The sequence below is a fragment of the Rhineura floridana genome, chromosome 22, assembly GCF_030035675.1.
Source record: "Rhineura floridana isolate rRhiFlo1 chromosome 22, rRhiFlo1.hap2, whole genome shotgun sequence".
NCBI classification, from domain to species: domain Eukaryota; kingdom Metazoa; phylum Chordata; class Lepidosauria; order Squamata; family Rhineuridae; genus Rhineura; species Rhineura floridana.
In genome coordinates, this window is record NC_084501.1 from 15,632,713 (window position 1) to 15,652,670 (window position 19,958).

At 47.1% G+C, this 19,958-nt stretch overlaps 2 protein-coding genes across 2 annotated transcripts; both read left to right on the plus strand.

The window, feature by feature from the left end:
* The first annotated feature begins 2,959 nt into the window (after positions 1-2,959).
* Positions 2,960-6,664, plus strand: LOC133375176 (calphotin-like). Its single transcript, XM_061606745.1, has 2 exons — positions 2,960-2,991; positions 3,971-6,664. The coding sequence occupies exons 1-2, from the start codon at positions 2,960-2,962 to the stop codon at positions 5,934-5,936; spliced, it is 1,998 nt and encodes a 665-aa protein (XP_061462729.1). The 3' UTR covers positions 5,937-6,664.
* Positions 6,665-11,745: 5,081 nt separating this feature from the next.
* On the plus strand, positions 11,746-18,285 carry LOC133375177 (calphotin-like). The gene is made up of 3 exons (XM_061606746.1): positions 11,746-11,752; positions 14,007-14,064; positions 14,928-18,285. Exons 1-3 carry the CDS (start codon positions 11,746-11,748, stop codon positions 17,944-17,946), a joined length of 3,084 nt encoding a protein of 1,027 aa, XP_061462730.1. The 3' UTR covers positions 17,947-18,285.
* The last annotated feature ends 1,673 nt before the right edge of the window (positions 18,286-19,958 follow it).

Here is a 19,958-nt window from a genome sequence, read left to right on the forward strand (position 1 = left end):
TGAGACAAAGAAAGGCTGCTTGAGGCTTCCTCAATAACTCCAGCAGCCAGCTTTGAGGCTTCTGGAAACACATCCTGTGCAACACCCTCATTTCCTTCATCAGAGCTGGCAATGTGCTCCCCAGTGTCGGTGACCCCTTTTCCATCCGTCCAACCTTGCCACAGATTCTCCTTGATCCCCATGACCCCTATTAGAGGATGGTGCCAGTAGATAATAGGAGGCAGTTGCAATCATTGGTTGAAAAAGGGAAAAGGATCAGTTGGGGGTTGTGTAATAATCAAATACTAAACCTATCACATGAGTGAGCAGAAAGTCTATTGCAATCTACCGGTCACTCTCTGAATGATTTCATTAGATGAGCAAGGATTTTTCCTCTTCGTGTCTGCATGGGTTTACAGAAGTTGCTGCCACAAGTCGAGGCAATGGCTTCTGAAATAGATGCCTTTTTGAAAGGAGATCATGGAAATAAGTGGAAGACAAATGTATCAGTTATTTCTAATCACGATGCCCATATGTTCCGTCCAGGTTCAGTGACATTATGCTAGTCAATTCTATCTTAGAGGTGTTCCAAAACTGGAGATTGAATTTTGGCAGAAAGCCAACATCAGGAACTTAATTACTTAATTTCTAGAGGGGTAACCATGTTCATCTGTGGCAGCAAAAAGCAACAACATGCATCTGGCAAGAAATTTATAATGGCATAAAAGTATCCATGGGACTTTATGACATTATAGATCGCAGAAGTGGGGCATCTCTGGCCCTCCAGATGTTCTTGAACTCCAACTCCACCCCACAGCAAGCCTATAGCTAAGGATGATGGGAGTTGTAGTTCAGCCTACATTAGTCATGGCCATTAATTTCATTGCATCTGCTTTGAGCAGGACTAATGTTGAACACAACCCAAAGAATTTTAGTCCATTCCTTCAATATGACAGTCCACTCGTAGTTATCACAAGCCTTCTTCTTCATTTCAGGCACAGGATTTAGGGAGGCACTGCCCCAACAACCCCATTTTGCCCTCAGCCAGCCCCACATACCTGCCTTCATACTTAGTCAGTTGAGGGTGCATCACCATAGCTTTGAAAGTTCATTTTTTGGAAAGAAAAAAAAAGAACTAGTTCACCTTCAAGTTCAACATGGTCAAAAAGGGACTACTTTGTCCATTTACACAACCAATTAGTTTGGTTCACCTTCAGTTCAAGTTCATCCCAAACAATCAGCTTCTGTGCTGAAGTACAAAATATACTTCAGAAAGAATCAAAGCACTCCCACAGTGGAATATGAATTGCTTGAGCTCTTTGCTCTTAATGGCCTAAAGCAGCCTCTCCCAACCAGTGTGCCTCCAGATGTTGTTGGACCACAACTCCCATCAGCCTCAGCCATTGGCAATGCTGGCTGAGGCTGATGGGAGTTGTGGTCCAACAACATCTGGAGGCACACTGGTTGGGAAAGGCTGGCCTGAAGGGTCTACAGAATTTTTTTAAAAATGTAAGAGCGTGAACTTGAAGGTGAGCAGGAAATCATTGAAAGTTCTACCCCAAAATGAACTTAATTTAGGTATGGTTCAACTGGCCATTATGGGAACTGCTTGCAGGTGCAATTCAGAGCTTTTCATCTTTTTCTTTTAAACCAAATTCAGTGAATGCCATTAAACTGAAATAGTTTGTTCCAGGCCCTGGGTGGCCCTGGCTGTCAGCTTCCTCCTAGGTTGCCCCTTGGACCACTCAGCAGGGAGAAGGATGGGAACAAAACCAGAATCCCTGTAGTTGGCTCTCCCTCTAACGGGCTCTGGCTCCACCTACCGTTGGGCTCCCTGCTTTCTGTCCTGTCAGTCTCAGAAAACACCAGCCACCACTGATCATTTATTATTGTTTTGCACTTCCTGATGCTGAGTATGTACATAACCTTATTTTTCTGTGAAAATAATATCCTCCAAGTGCCAAAAGACTCTTTGTTGTGTTGGTCACTAAATGAAAGCCAAGGCAATGTATTAGTATTATTGTTAGTATTTGTATTAGTATACCAGAATTACTTTAAATACAGGAATAAGAAGGGTGAACTTATTACTCTCTGAAAATGAGACGTTTTCATTCTGCCTTCAGAAGCAGATAAGGGGCAACTGAGCTTCCATTGAGAGGAACTTGCATAACCAGGGAATGACCAACAACAAAATAATAATCTTCTGGTGACTGCTCACTTAGTCTTGGGGCACATCCGTACCATACTTAAAATACTCTTGTGCCACTTTAAACAGTCATAGTTTTCCCCAAAGAATCATGGGAATTTTAGCTTGTTAAGGGTTCTGAGAGCTGTTCAGAGACCCCTGCTATAGTCCTATGCATGTAATAAGGGACTCCTAACAATTCTCAGCACTCCTAACAAGCAACACTTCCCAGGATTCTGTGGGGAGAGCCATGACTGTTAAGGTGGAATAATAAAAAAAATAAAAGTTTGGTGCGGTATGTGGCCTCAGAAGATGGTGTATTAGGAAACAGGATAATAGACGATTTGTTGAGCATGTAAACAGCTTTATAGGCCTATTTTTGTGGAGAAACATGGCACTGTGGGGTCATTAGTGGGGGACTCTAAAAAAAATGGCGAGCAAAGATGCCCTGAGAACTCTGAGCTGCTGATCTCACCTTTCCCATTGTGGCATAGGAATGTACACATCGTTTTGCTGATTACAACAATTAGACTAAACAAAAAAGACCTCTAAGCAACCAAAGAGTAACCAAAAAGTGAGCATGAGAAATCATGCTCTGTTGAGTAACCATTATGATGTTCAACCACATGAGTCCTAATGAGACAGTCAACTCCATTCTCCCTGATGCTCGTATTCATAAAACCGCCCTTTCCAAGTGCCCTCTAGTGTGTGTGTGTGTGTGTGATGTAAGAATCATAGTATGATGAGCCTAAAAATACCTCTAATTACACACCATAGGGGAAAACATATCTCATAATGAAAGATATGAATAAAGTCAAAGAACACGGGTCAGGGCGGTGAATTGTGCAGTACAGAGCACCTTATTCGGTAGACAACTAAGAATGTACCAATTTGTTAGTGATGCCTCATTTCCAAGAAATAGAATGCATGGAGCTGTATAAAAAAGGTCCACAGTCCCTGAGCTCTTCACTCATTCACTTGTATCTCCATTGTGCTTACAAGTTTGGATTGCTGTACAAGGTAGGCTGAATTTAATTACAGAGGAATGGCGAAAGGAGAATTTAGAAAACATTATGCCTCTTCCAGAAACCTAATGTCACCCTTGGAGTTTGAGGGTGGATCTGCCAGAACTACTTGCAGAATAAGATCCATCAGGTTCCCCTGTTTACTGCTTGATTACTTTCAGGGATGCTCTTTGTAGGGGAACTGATGAATTTGCAAATAAATCATTTCTCAGTATGTTCTGCAGATGTTATGTCAATATTCATATTTTTGCTGAATATTCAACAAATATTGAAATGCCTTCTGACCATCTAAAAGTAGGATGGAGAGACTCCATAATGGCCAATGGCCAGGGTTGATGGGACTTGTCTTTCAACATCATCTGGAGTACTAAAATTTCCTCATCACCGCTGTAGAATATTGGATTTTAATTATTTTATAGATATTTATGTAATGTTTTTCTTTCCCTCATTATTTTGGTCAGTACTGGACTGTTAGGATATGCTGGATTACAACATGGTTGAACACAATTGTAATGAACAAGAAGCAAAACAAAAGATAAATAAGCACAATTGGATAATGAAATTCAAATTTGATATATGATGGAAAATCAGATTTAATTGTAATATGGGATGTGATGGATTCTGTCAGTGATAGCTGACAAGTATTTATATTGCACTCAGGGCATGTTGGGCAAACAAGAATGTAAGAATACAGAACAGAGAAATATGTTCATCTTGAATAAATGCATAAATGTGCATATGTGTGGTTCGATTAAAGATGTTCACACTTTGCTTCATTCAGCTTCACTACATCAAAATGGCATCCTGTGGAAGCAAGACTCCCTGCGCTGCTCAGATTTCCAGCTATCCCAAGTGTGGCTGCACCCCATGCATCTGCAAGGCTCCCAGCTGTCCCAAGTGCGGCTGCTCCCCATGCATCTGCAAGTCTCCCCACTGTCCTAAGTGTGGCTGCTCCCCATGCATCTGCAAGACTCCCAGCTGTCCCAAGAGTGGCTGCTCCCTGTGCATCTGTAAGGCTCCCAGCTGTCCCAAGTGTGGCTGCTCCCCATGCATCTGCAAGACTCCCCACTGTCCTAAGTGTGGCTGCTCCCCATGCATCTGCAAGACTCCCAGCTGTCCCAAGTGTGGTTGCTCCCCTTGCATCTGTAAGGCTCCCAGCTGTCCCAAGTGTGGCTGCTCCCCTTGCATCTGTACGGCTCCCAGGTGTCCCAAGTGCGGCTGCTCCCTGTGCTGCTGCAAGACTCCCAGCTGTCCCAAGTGCGGCTGCTCCCCATGCATCTGTAAGCCTCCCAGCTGTCCCAAGTGTGGCTGCTCCCCATGCATCTGTAAGACTCCCAGCTGTCCCAAGTGTGGCTGCTCCCCGTGCATCTGTAAGGCTCCCAGCTGTCCCAAGTGTGGCTGCTCCCCATGCATCTGTAAGGCTCCCAGCTGTCCCAAGTGTGGCTGCTCCCCATGCATCTGCAAGGCTCCCAGCTGTCCCACGTGTGGCTGCTCCCCGTGCATCTGTAAGGCTCCCAGCTGTCCCAAGTGTGGCTGCTCCCCATGCATCTGCAAGGCTCCCAGCTGTCCCAAGTGCGGCTGCTCCCCATGCATCTGCAAGGCTCCCAGCTGTCCCACGTGTGGCTGCTCCCCGTGCATCTGTAAGGCTCCCAGCTGTCCCAAGTGTGGCTGCTCCCCATGCATCTGCAAGGCTCCCACCTGTCCCAAGTGCGGCTGCTCCCCATGCATCTGTAAGCCTCCCAGCTGTCCCAAGTGTGGCTGCTCCCCGTGCATCTGCAAGGCTCCCCGCTGTCCCAAGTGTGGCTGCTCCCCATGCATCTGTAAGACTCCCAGCTGTCCCAAGTGTGGCTGCTCCCCATGCATCTGCAAGGCTCCCAGCTGTCCCAAGTGTGGCTGCTCCCCATGCATCTGCAAGGCTCCCAGCTATCCCAAGTGCGGCTGCTCCCCATGCATCTGTAAGGCTCCCAGCTGTCCCAAGTGTGGCTGCTCCCCTTGCATCTGCAAGGCTCCCCGCTGTCCCAAGTGTGGCTGCTCCCCATGCATCTGTAAGGCTCCCAGCTGTCCCAAGTGTGGCTGCTCCCCCTGCTCCTGCAACCCTCCCAGCTGTCCCAAGTGTGGCTGCTCCCCCTGCTGCTGCAAGCCTCCCTGCTGTCCCAAGTGCGGCTGCTCCCCGTGCATCTGTAAGGCTCCCAGCTGTCCCAAGTGCAGCTGCTCCCCGTGCATCTGTAAGGCTCCCAGCTGTCCCAAGTGTGGCTGCTCCCCTTGCATCTGTAAGGCTCCCAGCTGTCCCAAGTGCGGCTGCTCCCCGTGCATCTGTAAGGCTCCCCGCTGTCCCAAGTGTGGCTGCTCCCCCTGCTGCTGCAAGCCTCCCAGCTGTCCCAAGTGTGGCTGCTCCCCTTGCATCTGTAAGGCTCCCTGCTGTCCCAAGTGTGGCTGCTCCCCATGCATCTGTAAGGCTCCCTGCTGTCCCAAGTGCGGCTGCTCCCCATGCATCTGTAAGGCTCCCTGCTGTCCCAAGTGTGGCTGCTCCCCCTGCTGCTGTGGCGAGTGCTGCTGCTACACCCCCTGCTATTGCTATCAGTCTTGCTGCTGTCCCTACTGCTGTCACTTTTGCACCCCCTACCGTGCAAACCAGTGTGTCTGCTCCCCCTGCTTCTTTGGTTGGTCCTGTTGTGGCTCCCAGCCTTGCTGCTCTTGCAGTTGCAGTTGGTACCAGTCCAAGTGGTGAGCTCATCAGAAATTGCTAACAAGGTTCTGGATGTAAATAACAGCATGCCAGCTCAACATCTGGAAGCAAAATCCAGCTTGCTGGTTGCCACCTCAACACCCTGAATCATCCATGTCAACACAGACAGATATATTTAAACACCTGCAGTTTGCCTTCTTGGGCTGATCTTGCTGAATCAGATTCCTCTTTTTCCTGCTTTCTTCATGAACCTTCGGATTGTTCTCTTCAGTCATGTTTGAAAATCCCAATGAAAATCTGGGCTTTTTCATGGGTTTCCCCCCCCCTTTTGGTGTTTGGAATGTATACATCTATTTCTAGTTCTTTTAGGGAACCCTCCCAATTAAATTCTGGAAACTTAGTTGTGCCTTGTGTTGTTGGTGTTGGAAATCAGGCAAGAGCAACTCCTGTTTGGATTCTTTTGTTTGCATTCCGGAAGGAAGACAGAGCTAGGGTCCTCCAGCTGACTAGACTTGCCTACTTTTACTTGTGCTCTTCTCTACCAAACTTCCTTGAGTTGTAAACTCATATGCTCAGGGAAGCTGACCTGCTCCTCCTTCCTTTGTCTTCTTCAATTGTCTGAGGGGAGAGGAGACATCTTTCCTTTGCTCTCTGCTGAGCCATGAGGCCAAGACCCAGTCTGGGCATTGCAACTTCAGCTTAGTTAGTTAATTAGGACTAGCTATGCCTTTCCTATCTACTATGTATTTCATTTCATCTCATATAAATAAAGTAGATTTTCTTATTTTACTAAGTGTTAAGTCTCGGTGATCTAAATGCAGGGTAAAAGCCTGCTTCTAAGGCAAATACACATGCTGGCACACCACTGAGTATCTCTGCATATATATACATACTTCCTTAACAGTTAGTTAATTCTGTGCTTCACAAATGTCTTTGAGAAGGCAGGGATACCAAAGCTCAGTGCCATAGCATCAGCTTTGCATACATTCAAACTCCAGAATTTCCTAGTAGGACAAGAAATCTGTGCCTGAATCCCTGCAGCGCTGGTGCCAGTCAGTCTGGACAGTACTGATGTAGATGGACCAATGGTTTGACCTGGTATAAGGCCGTGCCCTACGATTCTGTTTACCATCTGCCTTATCTCTGTGTTTTCTACAATCAATTAAACATTACTTTTTGTTTGCTCCAATTTCATGCATGTTCAGAGAGTAGGGATCCACTACTCTATGTTTATATACATAAAAATGTGAAAAGTTTTCATGTTGCAGCCACACTGTAGTTTGCTTTGACATAGACAGGTGGTGCTGTGAACTACAATTTGGTTGTTGCTGCCTGGGTAACTACATTAAAGAGAAGCCATGTTTGAAGGAGAAATGGTGGCAGAAATGGTGGCTGTCCTCAGCATTGGTGGCTGCAGCAGTGTGTGTGTGTAACAGAGCTTGGAAAAGTTAGTTTTTTGAACTACAACTCCCATCAGCCCAATCAAGTGGCCATGCTGGCTGGGACTGATGGGAGTTGTAGTTCAAAAAAGTAACTTTTCCAAGCTCTGGTGTGTACACAGTTTACACACAGAGATATATGTAGGGTCAATACACAGACAACACAATAAAGCGTTATTAAGATGGCATATATTCCCCTTACTTTTGTCACATCCTAGAACCTCTCACAACAATGCAAAGTTCCAGCAGAGTCATCTTCAACTCTCTATTCTGAAAACCCATTCGGACAGAGCCTCTAAATAATAGGAGGCAATAACAGTCATTGGTTGAAAAAAGGGAGGGAATCACATACCAGTTGGGGGTTGGGTAAGCATCAACTGCTATGGGCTCATCCACACAGCGATTTAGTGTGTGTCTGATGCTACTTGTCTTCCCTTGTAATTCACATGGTTCACATCATGTTGCAGGCAAGCAGAAACTAGAACACAGTTTTCCCCTTTAAATGCATATTAACCCAATCCAATTATAACGGGAAAAAGAAAGGAAAAACAGTCTCAACTGTGCAGTGCTTCTCCTTCTAGGTGCTTTGCTTCCATTTTTATTAGTGGGTGGGCTCTCTTTTAATGCCCCATTGCCCACTCCATCTCTCTCTGCTGCCCACAAAAGCTGCCACAGTCACTGCCTACTTTGCCTTTTCACTCACCCCCCCCCCCCAATCTGTCTAGGCTGGGACAACGGAGAAGTGTTTTGTTGGTCAGTTTCATTTTTTTGTCAATTTCACACTGAGGCACTCTAGCTGTGAACAGGAGGGAGTAAACATGCAAAATTAGAGGGCGGAGCCACATGGAAACAGCATCACTGATCCTTCATAGAGGAATGCCTACTCATTCATTCATTGGCAATCACTCGTGGCCGAGTAAGATTGTCTTCCAGGGTAAGGTCTTTAATAGTGGGTCCGTAAGTGACTGTGGAGGGCACTTTTGGATCCACACAGCCTCCCACAGTGAGGACATAGGTTTCCAGATGGAAGATGGTCACGATGAGGATTTGCTTGGCATGCCTTCCGCTTAGCTCGTTTGTCCCTTTCGCCCTGTACTCGTGCTTCTTCAAAGTCCATAGCACCTTTGATAATGGAAAACACTAACTTTGAAACTTTCTTCTTCATTTCAAGCGCAGAATTCAGGGAGGCAGAGTTATTTTGTGGCTGCTATTGTTAAATAAGTGGGAGTCAGAGATGCTTGCTGATCTATATTGCATATATGCGAAATACCATCTCCACTCCTAGGGCCCTCTTGGGAATTCTATCACCCTCAAAAGCAAGGAGAATGGTGGGCATTATCTGTGTCAGTCTCTAAATTGTGGGACTCCCTCCCGAGAGAGAGAGGTGCATGCACCTAACATCCTTATTGTACAACTTTTGTTGTATGCTGAAAACTCACCTCTTTACTCCGGCTTTTGACAGGTAAGGTATTGTGTTTTCCGGGACTCATATATCTTCCGCAGTTTATACTGTTCTGTTCCATTTTGAATACTTTCATTTGTTGTACAATCGTATGTCTTAGAAAATAAAATAAAATAAATATAAAATCACCCAGAACTTCCTGTTCATTTAGGGGAGGTTGTCTTGTGTTGCTACAATTGTTAGATAATTGGGAGTCAGAAATCCTTTTCAGTCTACTGCGTATCACTCCGATGTTCTGATCGATTGCTGGCAGCAGAGTGTATGCCATGTGTATTTACGATTACTGTGTTACTGTCATTGCTAGAACTGTCAGATATCTCCTTCATGAAGCCCTTAGGATCCTCAGAATCCAAGATGGCCTCTTAGCCCCAGAGACTGCCTGGTGGGACCCTTACCGCTAGGGCTTGGGAATCCCTTTTACTTCACAGGATCCCTTTATTTATTTTTATTTCCAAGGTGTTGGAATTTCCTCCTTATACACGTGTCTAATTGCCTATAACATTCTGCCCACATTATTCTATCCCCAGAATCAGGTTCTTTCCTTTCTAGCACTAATTGTAGCCGGACCTAATGAGACAGTCAACTCCATTCTCCCTGATGCTCGTATTCATAAAACCGCCCTTTCCAAGGGAGCTCATCATAGCGGGGGCGTGGCGGAGATCGTTTGGGAGGGAATTCCACAGAGTGGGAGCCGCAATAGAAAAAGCTCTCTCCCTAGTCCTCACCAGTCTAGCTGTTTTAACTGGTGGGATAGAGAGGAGGCCTTTTGAGGCTGATCGTATTGTTTTACTGTTTGATTGCATTATTCTTAAATTGGTTTTAGGTATTTTTAGGTGATGTTTAATTGTTTTAATGCTGTAATGAGTTTAATTCTATTTTAAATGTAGATTTTTATATGTCCAAATTATATGTACCCATTTTAAGTTGTAAGCCGCCCTGAGTTCCAGTTTTGGAAAAAGGGTGGGGTATAAATCATCATCATCATCATCATCATCATCATCATCATCATCATCATCATCATCTTATTGCGCAGCATCCTTGATGAAGCTGGAGGCACTCTTTCAGATTCCTGCCTTCCATGTCTTTGTCTTGCTTCCTCTCCAAGCATTTGTTCCCTTCCACTCATAAATTTCCTAGGACCCCTCTCCCAACACTCCCATGCCTTGCCATTTATGTGGCCTCAATGGGCATCTGTTTAATGCTCCACAGCTGATGCCCTCCAGTGGTCCCTCCCCCAGCTCAACTGCCTGTTCATTTGAGTGAGCCAGGAGATAGTTGTCATGGGAGGCAGCTGAAGCCTCAGCACCTGTGTCTTCTTGAGACAGTCATTATCATTGGAGGCTAGCCTATTAGGGCAAATGGGGCACTGCCCCACCAACCCCAGTTTGCCCTTAGTCAGCCCCACCTGTCCGCCTTCTTACCTGCAATCAGTCGAGGGCATTTTGAAAGTTCATTAAAAAAAACAGAAGGAAAAGAACTAGTTCATCTTCAAGTTCAACATGGCCAAAAAGGGACTAATTCATCCCTTTACAAAACTAACTAGTTTGGTTAACATTCAGTTCAAGTTCATCCCAAATGATCCTCGGTGATTTTTTTTTTCAGTGTTCAGAATATTACAAGCTGTTGTGCTGAAGTACAGAATATATGTATTTATTTATTAAAGTTCTATCCCACCCTTACTCCCAGAAGGAGTCCAGAGTGGCCAAGAAAAACACTAAAAACCACTTTAAAACACCTTAAAAACAAAAGATTTTAAAACTTAAAACAGCATTAAACACACACACACTGTGGAGTATGAATTGTTTGATTTATTTTTCCAAAACTTCTACTCTTTGAGCTTAAAGGCATAAAGGGTCTAAATATATATTTTTAAATGCACATGTAAGAAAATGAACTTGAAGATGAATGGGAAATTGTTGGAAGTTCCACCCCAAAATAAACTTAATTCACATTTAGTTCAGCTAGCTATTATAGGAACTACCTTCAGGTGTAGGGAACTACCTTCAGGTGTAGTTCTGAGATGTTTGAACTAATTCAGTGAATGCCATTAAATCAAATTATTATTATTATTTATTATTTATTAAATTTATTAGTCGCCCATCTGGCTGGCTGTCCAGCCACTCTGGGCGATGTACAAAATAAAAACATACAAATACATTAAAACATTAAAAATCTCAACAATAATAATAAAACCTAACCCACCCCAATTAGTCCATTTCAAGCACAGGGTAGCCCTGACTGATAGCTGCCTCCTGTGTATCCCCTTGTATCACTCAGCAGGGAGAAGGATGTGGACAAAACCAGAATTACTGTAGTTGGCTCTCCCTCTTGTGGGCTCTGGCGCCACCTACTGTTGGACTCCCTGCCTTCTGTCCTACCAGTCTCAGAAAATACCAGTTACAACTAATCATTATTCTTTTACATTTTCTGATGCTTCCACTGAGAGGAACTTACATAACCAGGGAATGACCAACAACAAAATAATCCTCTCCTGGTGACTGCTCACTTAGCCTTGGGGCACTTCGCACCATACACTTAAAATACTCTTGTGCCACTTTAAACAGTCATAGTTTCCTGGGAATGTTAGCTTGTTAAGGGTTCTGAGAGTTGTTAGGAGACCCCTGCTGTAGTCCTATGCATGGGGTAAGGGACTCCTAACAGCTCTCAGCACTACTAACAAGCAACAGTTCCAAGAATTCTTTAAGGAAAGCCATGACTGTTAAAGCGACATAATAAAGCTTTAAATGTATGGTGCAGATTTGGCCTCAGAAAGTGGTGGATTAGGAAACAGTACTGTAGACAATACGTTGAGCATTTAAACAGCTTTATAGGCATATTTTTACTGGACAAACATGAAATTCTGGGGTTACTTAGAGAGGGAAAACTCTTTAAAAATTTATTTATGTATTTATTTATTGTATTTATATACTGCGCCATAGCCGAAGCTCTCTGGACAGTTTACAGTAACTATGGCGAGTAAAGATGGCCTGAGAACTCTGAGCTGCTAATCTCATGCTTCCCATTGTGATATACAAATGCACATCTGGTTTTGCTACTTACAACAATCAGACTCAATCCAATCAATCAATCATTTATTATGGCTTATAAAAGCTAGCAGGGATGGAACAGCTGGCTGGGCCAGGGAAGTGATTAATGCCTCTCTGCGAGAGGGGGTGGTTCCTGGCTGCCTGAAAGAGGCAGTAGTGAGACCACTCCTGAAGAGGCCCTCCCTGGACCCAGAAAATCTTAATAACTATAGGCCGGTAGCAAATGTTCCATTCCTGGGCAAGGTCCTGGAACGAGTGGTTGCAGGCTATCTCCAGACACTCTTGGATGAGACCGATTATCTGGTTACATTTCAGTCGGGTTTCAGGCCTGGTTTTGGCACAGAAACAGCCTTGGTCGCCCTGTATGATGACCTTTGTCGGGAGAGAGACAGGGGGAGTGTGACTCTGCTGATTCTCCTTGATCTCTCAGCAGCTTTTGATACCATCGACCATGGTATCCTTCTGGGGAGACTGGCTGAGCTGGGAGTGGGAGGTACTGCATTGCGGTGGTTCCACTCCTACTTGGCAGGTTGCCTCCAGAAGGTGGTGCTTGGGGAACATTGCTCAGCACCCTGGACTCTCCAGTATGGGGTTCCACAGGGGTCAGTTCTGTCCCCCATGCTGTTCAACATCTACATGACACAGTTGGGTGCGGTCATCCGTAGCTTTGGAGTGCGTTGCCATCAGTATGCTGATGACACACAGCTCTATTTCTCCTTTTCATCTTCTTCAGGTGAGGCTGTCAATGTGCTGAACAGGTGCCTGGCTGCGACAATGGACTGGATGAGGGCTAATAAACTGAGGCTCAATCCAGACAAGACTGAGATGCTGCTAGTGGGTGGTTCTTCTGACCGGATGGTGGATGTCCAACCTGTCCTGGATGGGGTTGCACTCCCCCTGAAGGAGCAGGTTTGTAGCTTGGGGGTTCTCCTAGAATCATCTCTGTCACTTGAGGCTCAGGTAGCCTCGGTGGCACGGAGTGCCTTCTACCAACTTTGGTTGGTGGCCCAACTATGTCCCTATCTGGACAGGGATAACCTGGCTTCAGTTGTCCATGCTCTGGTAACCTTCAAATTAGATTACTGCAATGCACTCTACGTGGGGCTGCCTTTGAAGACGGTTCGGAAACTGCAGCTTGTGCAAAATGCAGCAGCCAGATTGGTAACAGGGACCAGATGGTCCGAACATATAAAACCGATTCTGGCCCACTTGCATTGGCTGCCTGTATGTTTCAGAGCTAAATTCAAGGTGCTGGCTTTGACCTATAAAGCCTTACATGGCTTGGGACTACAATACCTGATGGAACACCTCTCCCGATATGAACCCACCCTTACACTACGTTCAAGATCAAAGGCCCTCCTCCAGGTGCCTACTCCAAGGGAAGCTCAGAGGGTGGCAACAAGGGAGAGGGCCTTCTCAGTGGTGGCCCCCAAATTATGGAATGATGTTTCTGACGAGGTGCGCCTGGCGCCAACACTGTTATCTTTTCGGTGCCAGGTCAAGACTTTCCCCTTCTCCCAGGCATTTTAGCATGCATTTTAAATTGTTTTTATATTGTTTTAAATTTTAAAATGTGTTTTAAATTGTTTTTAAAATATGTCTTTTAAATTGTGTATTTGTTTTAATGTTTCTGATTGCTGTAAACCACCCAGAGAGCTTTGGCTATGGGGTGGTATACAAGTGCAATAAATAAAATAAATAAATAAAGACCAGCACTATAAAATATTAAAACAATAAAACATATCAATATTATAAAGAGACAATCAGACTAAAAAAGAATGACCTCTGGCAACTAAAAAGTGACCAAAGAGAGAGCAATCATGCACTGTTGAGTAACGATTATGATGTTCAACCACCTGAATCCCACTAAGACAGTCAGTTTCATTCTCCCTGAAATTCGTATTCATAAAACTGCACTTGCAAAGTGCCCTCTGGTGTGTGTGTGTGATGTGAGAATCACAGTGTGATGAGCATCAAATACCTTTAATTATACACCAAAGGGGGAAAATCTCTCATAATGAAAGAGGTGAATGAATTCAAAGAACACGGGATAGGGCGATGAATTGCCCAGCACATGCATATGTTATTCAGTAGGCAATGAAGAATGTCTCCGTTCATTGGTGGTGCCTCATTTCCTAAGATAGGGTATGTGGAGCTATATAAAAAGGTCCTCAATCCCTGAGCTCTCCTCTCATTCACTTGCATCTCCATTGTGCTTACAGGTTCCGACTGCTGTATAAGGTAAGTTGCATTTAATTGCTGGGCAATGGCAAAATATGACTGTAGACAGCATTATTCCTCTTCCAGAAAACTATTCTACCCCTTGGAGTAAGTTGGGTGGTTCTGCTGTTCTAAAAAAAATAAAAAGTAAATCTAATTTGTAATAATGGTTTGAATAAAATGGACTTTTAATATATCAAATGTGATAATTTTATGCCAAACCAACTTCTGCATAATTACATTTGATGTTTCTGAAGTAACAAAGTGTATTTCAATCTGTAAAAAGTGCTAATATTGCATTTTATCATTTTTTTCCAAAAAAAGTCCATTCTTTTCTGGAAAAAAATGGGGGGAAAACTGTTTTTTCCCCCATGGCTCCAAAATCTCTGGAAATATTACATCACTAGGCCCACCAGACTACAACCCCCATCAGCTCCAGCCAGTATGGCCAATGGTCAGGGATGATGGGAGTTGTAGTCAAACCACGTCTGGAGGACCAAAGGTTCCCCATCACTGATGCAGAATACTGGATTGCAATGTTTGTTACAGACTTTTACCTAACCTTATTATTTCTTCTGTTAGTATGGTCAGGACTGGACTCTCAGGACACTGTACATTAGAAAGATGTTGAACAGTCTTATAGTAAGGAACAAGCAAAACAAATGAGAAATAAGCAAGATTGGAAAATAACATTGAGTTATAATATGGAATATTACGGGTTCTGCAGGTGATAGCTGGCAAAAGATTTAGATTGCACTAAGGGCATGTTGGGCAAACAAAATCAGAATCCAGAGTATACTCTCAAAATGTTTTCATATTGAACAATGCATGGATGTGTATAAGGGATAGTTCAATAAAAGAAATTAACCCTTTGCTTTCTTCAGCTTCATTACAACAAAATGGCCTGCTGTGGAAGCAAGACTGTTTGCTCCTGCAACCCTCCCAGCTGTCCCAAGTGTGGCTGCTCCTCGTGCATCTGTAAGGCTCCCAGCTGTCCCGAGTGTGGCTGCACCCCCTGCTCCTGCAAACCTCCCTGTTGTCCCAAGTGCGGCTGCTCCCCATGCATCTGTAAGCCTCCCAGCTGTCCCAGGTGTAGCTGCACCCCCTGCTCCTGCAAGCCTCCCTGCTGTCCCAAGTGTGGCTGCTCCCCATGCATCTGTAAGCCTCCCAGCTGTCCCAAGTGTGGCTGCTCCCCATGCATCTGTAAGCCTCCCAGCTGTCCCAAGTGTGGCTGCTCCCCGTGCATCTGTAAGCCTCCCTGCTGTCCCAAGTGTGGCTGCACCCCGTGCATCTGTAAGCCTCCCAGCTGTCCCAAGTGTGGTTGCTCCCCATGCATCTGTAAGCCTCCCAGCTGTCCCAAGTGTGGCTGCTCCCCATGCATCTGTAAGCCTCCCAGCTGTCCCAAGTGTGGCTGCTCCCCATGCATCTGTAAGCCTCCCAGCTGTCCCAAGTGTGGCTGCTCCCCATGCATCTGTAAGCCTCCCTGCTGTCCCAAGTGTGGCTGCTCCCCGTGCATCTGTAAGCCTCCCTGCTGTCCCAAGTGCGGCTGCTCCCCATGCATCTGTAAGCCTCCCTGCTGTCCCAAGTGTGGCTGCTCCCCATGCATCTGTAAGGCTCCCAGCTGTCCCAAGTGCGGCTGCTCCCCGTGCATCTGTAAGCCTCCCTGCTGTCCCAAGTGCGGCTGCTCCCCATGCATCTGTAAGCCTCCCTGCTGTCCCAAGTGTGGCTGCTCCCCATGCATCTGTAAGGCTCCCAGCTGTCCCAAGTGCGGCTGCTCCCCATGCATCTGTAAGGCTCCCAGCTGTCCCAAGTGTGGCTGCTCCCCGTGCATCTGTAAGCCTCCCAGCTGTCCCAAGTGCGGCTGCTCCCCATGCATCTGTAAGCCTCCCTGCTGTCCCGAGTGTGGCTGCTCCCCGTGCATCTGTAAGCCTCCCTGCTGTCCCAAGTGCGGCTGCTCCCCATGCATCTGTAAGGCTCCCAGCTGTCCCAAGTGTGGCTGCTCCCCTTGCATCTGTAAGGCTCCCAGCTGTCCCAAGTGCGGCTGCTCCCCATGCATCTGTAAGCCTCCCTGCTGTCCCAAGTGCGGCTGCTCCCCATGCATCTGTAAGCCTCCCTGCTGTCCCGAGTGTGGCTGCTCCCCGTGCATCTGTAAGCCTCCCTGCTGTCCCAAGTGCGGCTGCTCCCCATGCATCTGTAAGCCTCCCTGCTGTCCCAAGTGCGGCTGCTCCCCATGCATCTGTAAGCCTCCCTGCTGTCCCGAGTGTGGCTGCTCCCCGTGCATCTGTAAGCCTCCCTGCTGTCCCAAGTGTGGCTGCTCCCCATGCATCTGTAAGCCTCCCTGCTGTCCCGAGTGTGGCTGCTCCCCGTGCATCTGTAAGCCTCCCTGCTGTCCCAAGTGCGGCTGCTCCCCATGCATCTGTAAGGCTCCCAGCTGTCCCAACTGCGGCTGCTCCCCTTGCATCTGTAAGGCTCCCAGCTGTCCCAAGTGTGGCTGCTCCCCATGCATCTGTAAGGCTCCCTGCTGTCCCAAGTGTGGCTGCTCCCCCTGCTGCTGCAAGCCTCCCTGCTGTCCCAAGTGTGGCTGCTCCCCATGCATCTGTAAGGCTCCCTGCTGTCCCAAGTGTGGCTGCTCCCCATGCATCTGTAAGCCTCCCAGCTGTCCCAAGTGTGGCTGCTCCCCCTGGTGCTGCAAGCCTCCCAGCTGTCCCAAGTGTGGCTGCTCCCCCTGCTGCTGCAAGCCTCCCAGCTGTCCCAAGTGCGGCTGCTCCCCCTGCTGCTGCAAGCCTCCCAGCTGTCCCAAGTGCGGCTGCTCCCCATGCATCTGTAAGCCTCCCAGCTGTCCCAAGTGTGGCTGCTCCCCTTGCATCTGTAAGCCTCCCTGCTGTCCCAAGTGTGGCTGCTCCCCATGCATCTGTAAGCCTCCCTGCTGTCCCAAGTGTGGCTGCTCCCCCTGCTGCTGCAAGCCTCCCAGCTGTCCCAGGTGTAGCTGCACCCCCTGCTCCTGCAAGCCTTCCAGCTGTCCCAAGTGTGGCTGCTCCCCATGCATCTGTAAGCCTCCCAGCTGTCCCAAGTGTGGCTGCTCCCCATGCATCTGTAAGCCTCCCTGCTGTCCCAAGTGTGGCTGCTCCCACTGCTGCTGCAAGCCTCCCAGCTGTCCCAGGTGTAGCTGCACCCCCTGCTCCTGCAAGCCTTCCAGCTGTCCCAAGTGTGGCTGCTCCCCATGCATCTGTAAGCCTCCCAGCTGTCCCAAGTGTGGCTGCTACCCATGCATCTGTAAGCCTCCCTGCTGTCCCAAGTGTGGCTGCTCCCACTGCTGCTGCAAGCCTCCCTACTGTCCCAAGTGTGGCTGCTCCCACTGCTGCTGCAAGCCTCCCTACTGTCCCAAGTGTGGCTGCTCCCATTGCTGCTGCAAGCCTCCCTACTGTCCCAAGTGTGGCTGCTCCCACTGCTGCTGCAAGCCTCCCAGCTGTCCCAAGTGTGGCTGCTCCCCATGCATCTGTAAGCCTCCCTGCTGTCCCAAGTGTGGCTGCTCCCACTGCTGCTGCAAGCCTCCCTACTGTCCCAAGTGTGGCTGCTCCCACTGCTGCTGCAAGCCTCCCTGCTGTCCCAAGTGTGGCTGCTCCCACTGCTGCTGCAAGCCTCCCTGCTGTCCCAAGTGTGGCTGCTCCCACTGCTGCTGCAAGCCTTCCTGCTGTCCCAAGTGTGGCTGCTCCCCCTGCTGCTGCAAGCCTCCCTACTGTCCCAAGTGTGGCTGCTCCCACTGCTGCTGCAAGCCTCCCTGCTGTCCCAAGTGTGGCTGCTCCCCCTGCAGCTGTGGTCAGTCCTTCTGTGGCTCCAAGCCCTACTGCTCTTCTACTTGCAGTTTTTACCAGTCCAAGTCCTAAACTCATTAGAAATTGCTAAAGGGGCTCCAGATGTAAATATTGATATGCCAATCCAGCCCCCAAAGCAAAATCCAGTTTGCTGGTTGCCACCTCAACACCCGGAATATCAATATTGACGTGGCCACACACACATATATTTAAACACCTTCTCTTTGCTTTCTTGGGCTGATCTTGTTGCATTAGATGCCACTTCTTCCTGCCTCCTTCATGAAATTGAAGTTTCTTCTTTCATCATTCTTGACAATCCCACTGAAGGAATCCTGCCTTTTTCATGGGATTAATTGTACTCGTTTTCCTTTTGGTGTTCCTGCTTCCTAGCTGTTTAATAACCCTCCCAATTAAATTCTGGAAATATGGCTTTGCATTGTGTTGTTTCTTCATTCTGTTTCACTAATGTGTTTTTTGGGGGCAGGGACACTGTATCTCAGTGGCAGAGTGCCTGCTTCACCTACAGAAGATCCCACGTTCAAGCCCCAGATTTCCTAGTAGGAGAGAGAAATCTCTTAATCCCTGGTCAGTACTGATCTAGATGGACCAATGGTTTGCCATGATATCAGAGCGCTTCCTATGCTTCTATTTACCAAAGTCATCTGCCTGATCAGAGAATTTTAGACAATTAAGGAAACATTACTTTGTGGTTGCTCTCAGGTCATGCATATTCAAACAGTAGAGATCCACCAAGGTTCAAATCCAAATGTCCTATGTGCCTCTCAGTTTAGGGTTATGCACTTATTATTTCCACCTCATTCCTCTAAATGATCTCATGATATAAATGATTCTTCATTGTCTCTTGACAACAACCCTGCAAGGTAAAATAAGTAAGATTGCCAAGTGAATTTGGAACTCGGGTTTCCCCAGCCTACTTCCAAGATTCTAACCACTACATCTGACTGCCTCTTGGTATTTCCACTAAGCCTCAAAATGACTTCAAAAGATTAGAAGTCTTGCAAAGGATGCTCAGTATTAGGGTAGTTGGGACGCTTGGTGTAGGTATGGCTTTATATACATAAAAAAATGTAAAACCTGGACATGCTGCAGTCACACTGCAGTTCATTGGGCCACAGACAGGTGGTGCTGTAAATTAGTGGCTGCTGTTGCCACCGCCTAGACAATTACAGTAAACAGATGGAGAGGTAGTGTGAGAAGGAGGAACTTGGCCAGAAGCAGTGGCTGGCCTTGGAATTAGCAGCTGCAACAGAAGACTGTCTTCTTCCTTCCTGCACTGCTCCTCTTACCAGACAATGTCCTGTTCCTAATCAGCCAGGCACCAAGGCAGCCAGGAGGTCATGTAAGTGACCAACCGTGGAGTACGAGTGGGCACGAGGCTGGCCAGCATCAGATGAGTGAGGTGGCAGTGGCAGCCCATCAACATCTGGGGCACTGGGGGTTGGCAAAGGGAGTGGGGTACTAAGAGCTGCTCTTCCTGGAGTTAGGTGGTGGGGTTGGAATGCTGAGGATGCAGGGGAGGCATGATAATGTAAAGTTCCAGCAGAGTCTTCTTCAACTGTCTGTTCTGAAAACCCATTAGGAGAGGGCCGGTAAATAATAGGAGGCAGTAACAGTCATTGGTTGAAAAAAAGGGAGAGAGTGACATACCAGTTTGAGGTTGTGTAATCATCAGATGCTATCACAGGAGTGATTTTAAACTTCTCAGTGAACGAGCTGCTCCATCACACTCATCACACTCAAATCAATGTCTCATTCTGAAGCTGTAGCTGACCAGCTGGCTCCAGGTATTGGCCACATCACCCTACTGCGGGGTCTGGATTATATGCTGACCATGTGACCAATATGACCCTATAATAGCATCAGGGTAATGTGCTGGCAACATCACCAAAGGGTTGGCCTCATAACATTGGAGAAGGTTCTGGGATGTGTTGCCCACATAACCAAAGAGTTGTCCATTTTACTCCACAATAGTGTCTGAGTTATGGTTTGTAGAGAGACAGTGTGGTGTAGTGGTGAAGGTGCTGGACTACGACCTGGGAGACCAGAGTTCGAATCCTCACACAGCCATGAAGCTCACTGGGT

Excerpts from the sequence above, each read along its gene's own strand:
- LOC133375176 (XM_061606745.1), top strand. The coding sequence starts at position 2,960 with ATGAAAGATATGAATAAAGTCAAAGAACACGG. Across the intron at positions 2,992-3,970 it reads AATAAAGTCAAAGAACACGG|CTTCACTACATCAAAATGGC; the intron begins GTCAGGGCGGTG and ends TGCTTCATTCAG.
- LOC133375177 (XM_061606746.1), top strand. Across the intron at positions 14,065-14,927 it reads GGTTCCGACTGCTGTATAAG|CTTCATTACAACAAAATGGC; the intron begins GTAAGTTGCATT and ends TGCTTTCTTCAG.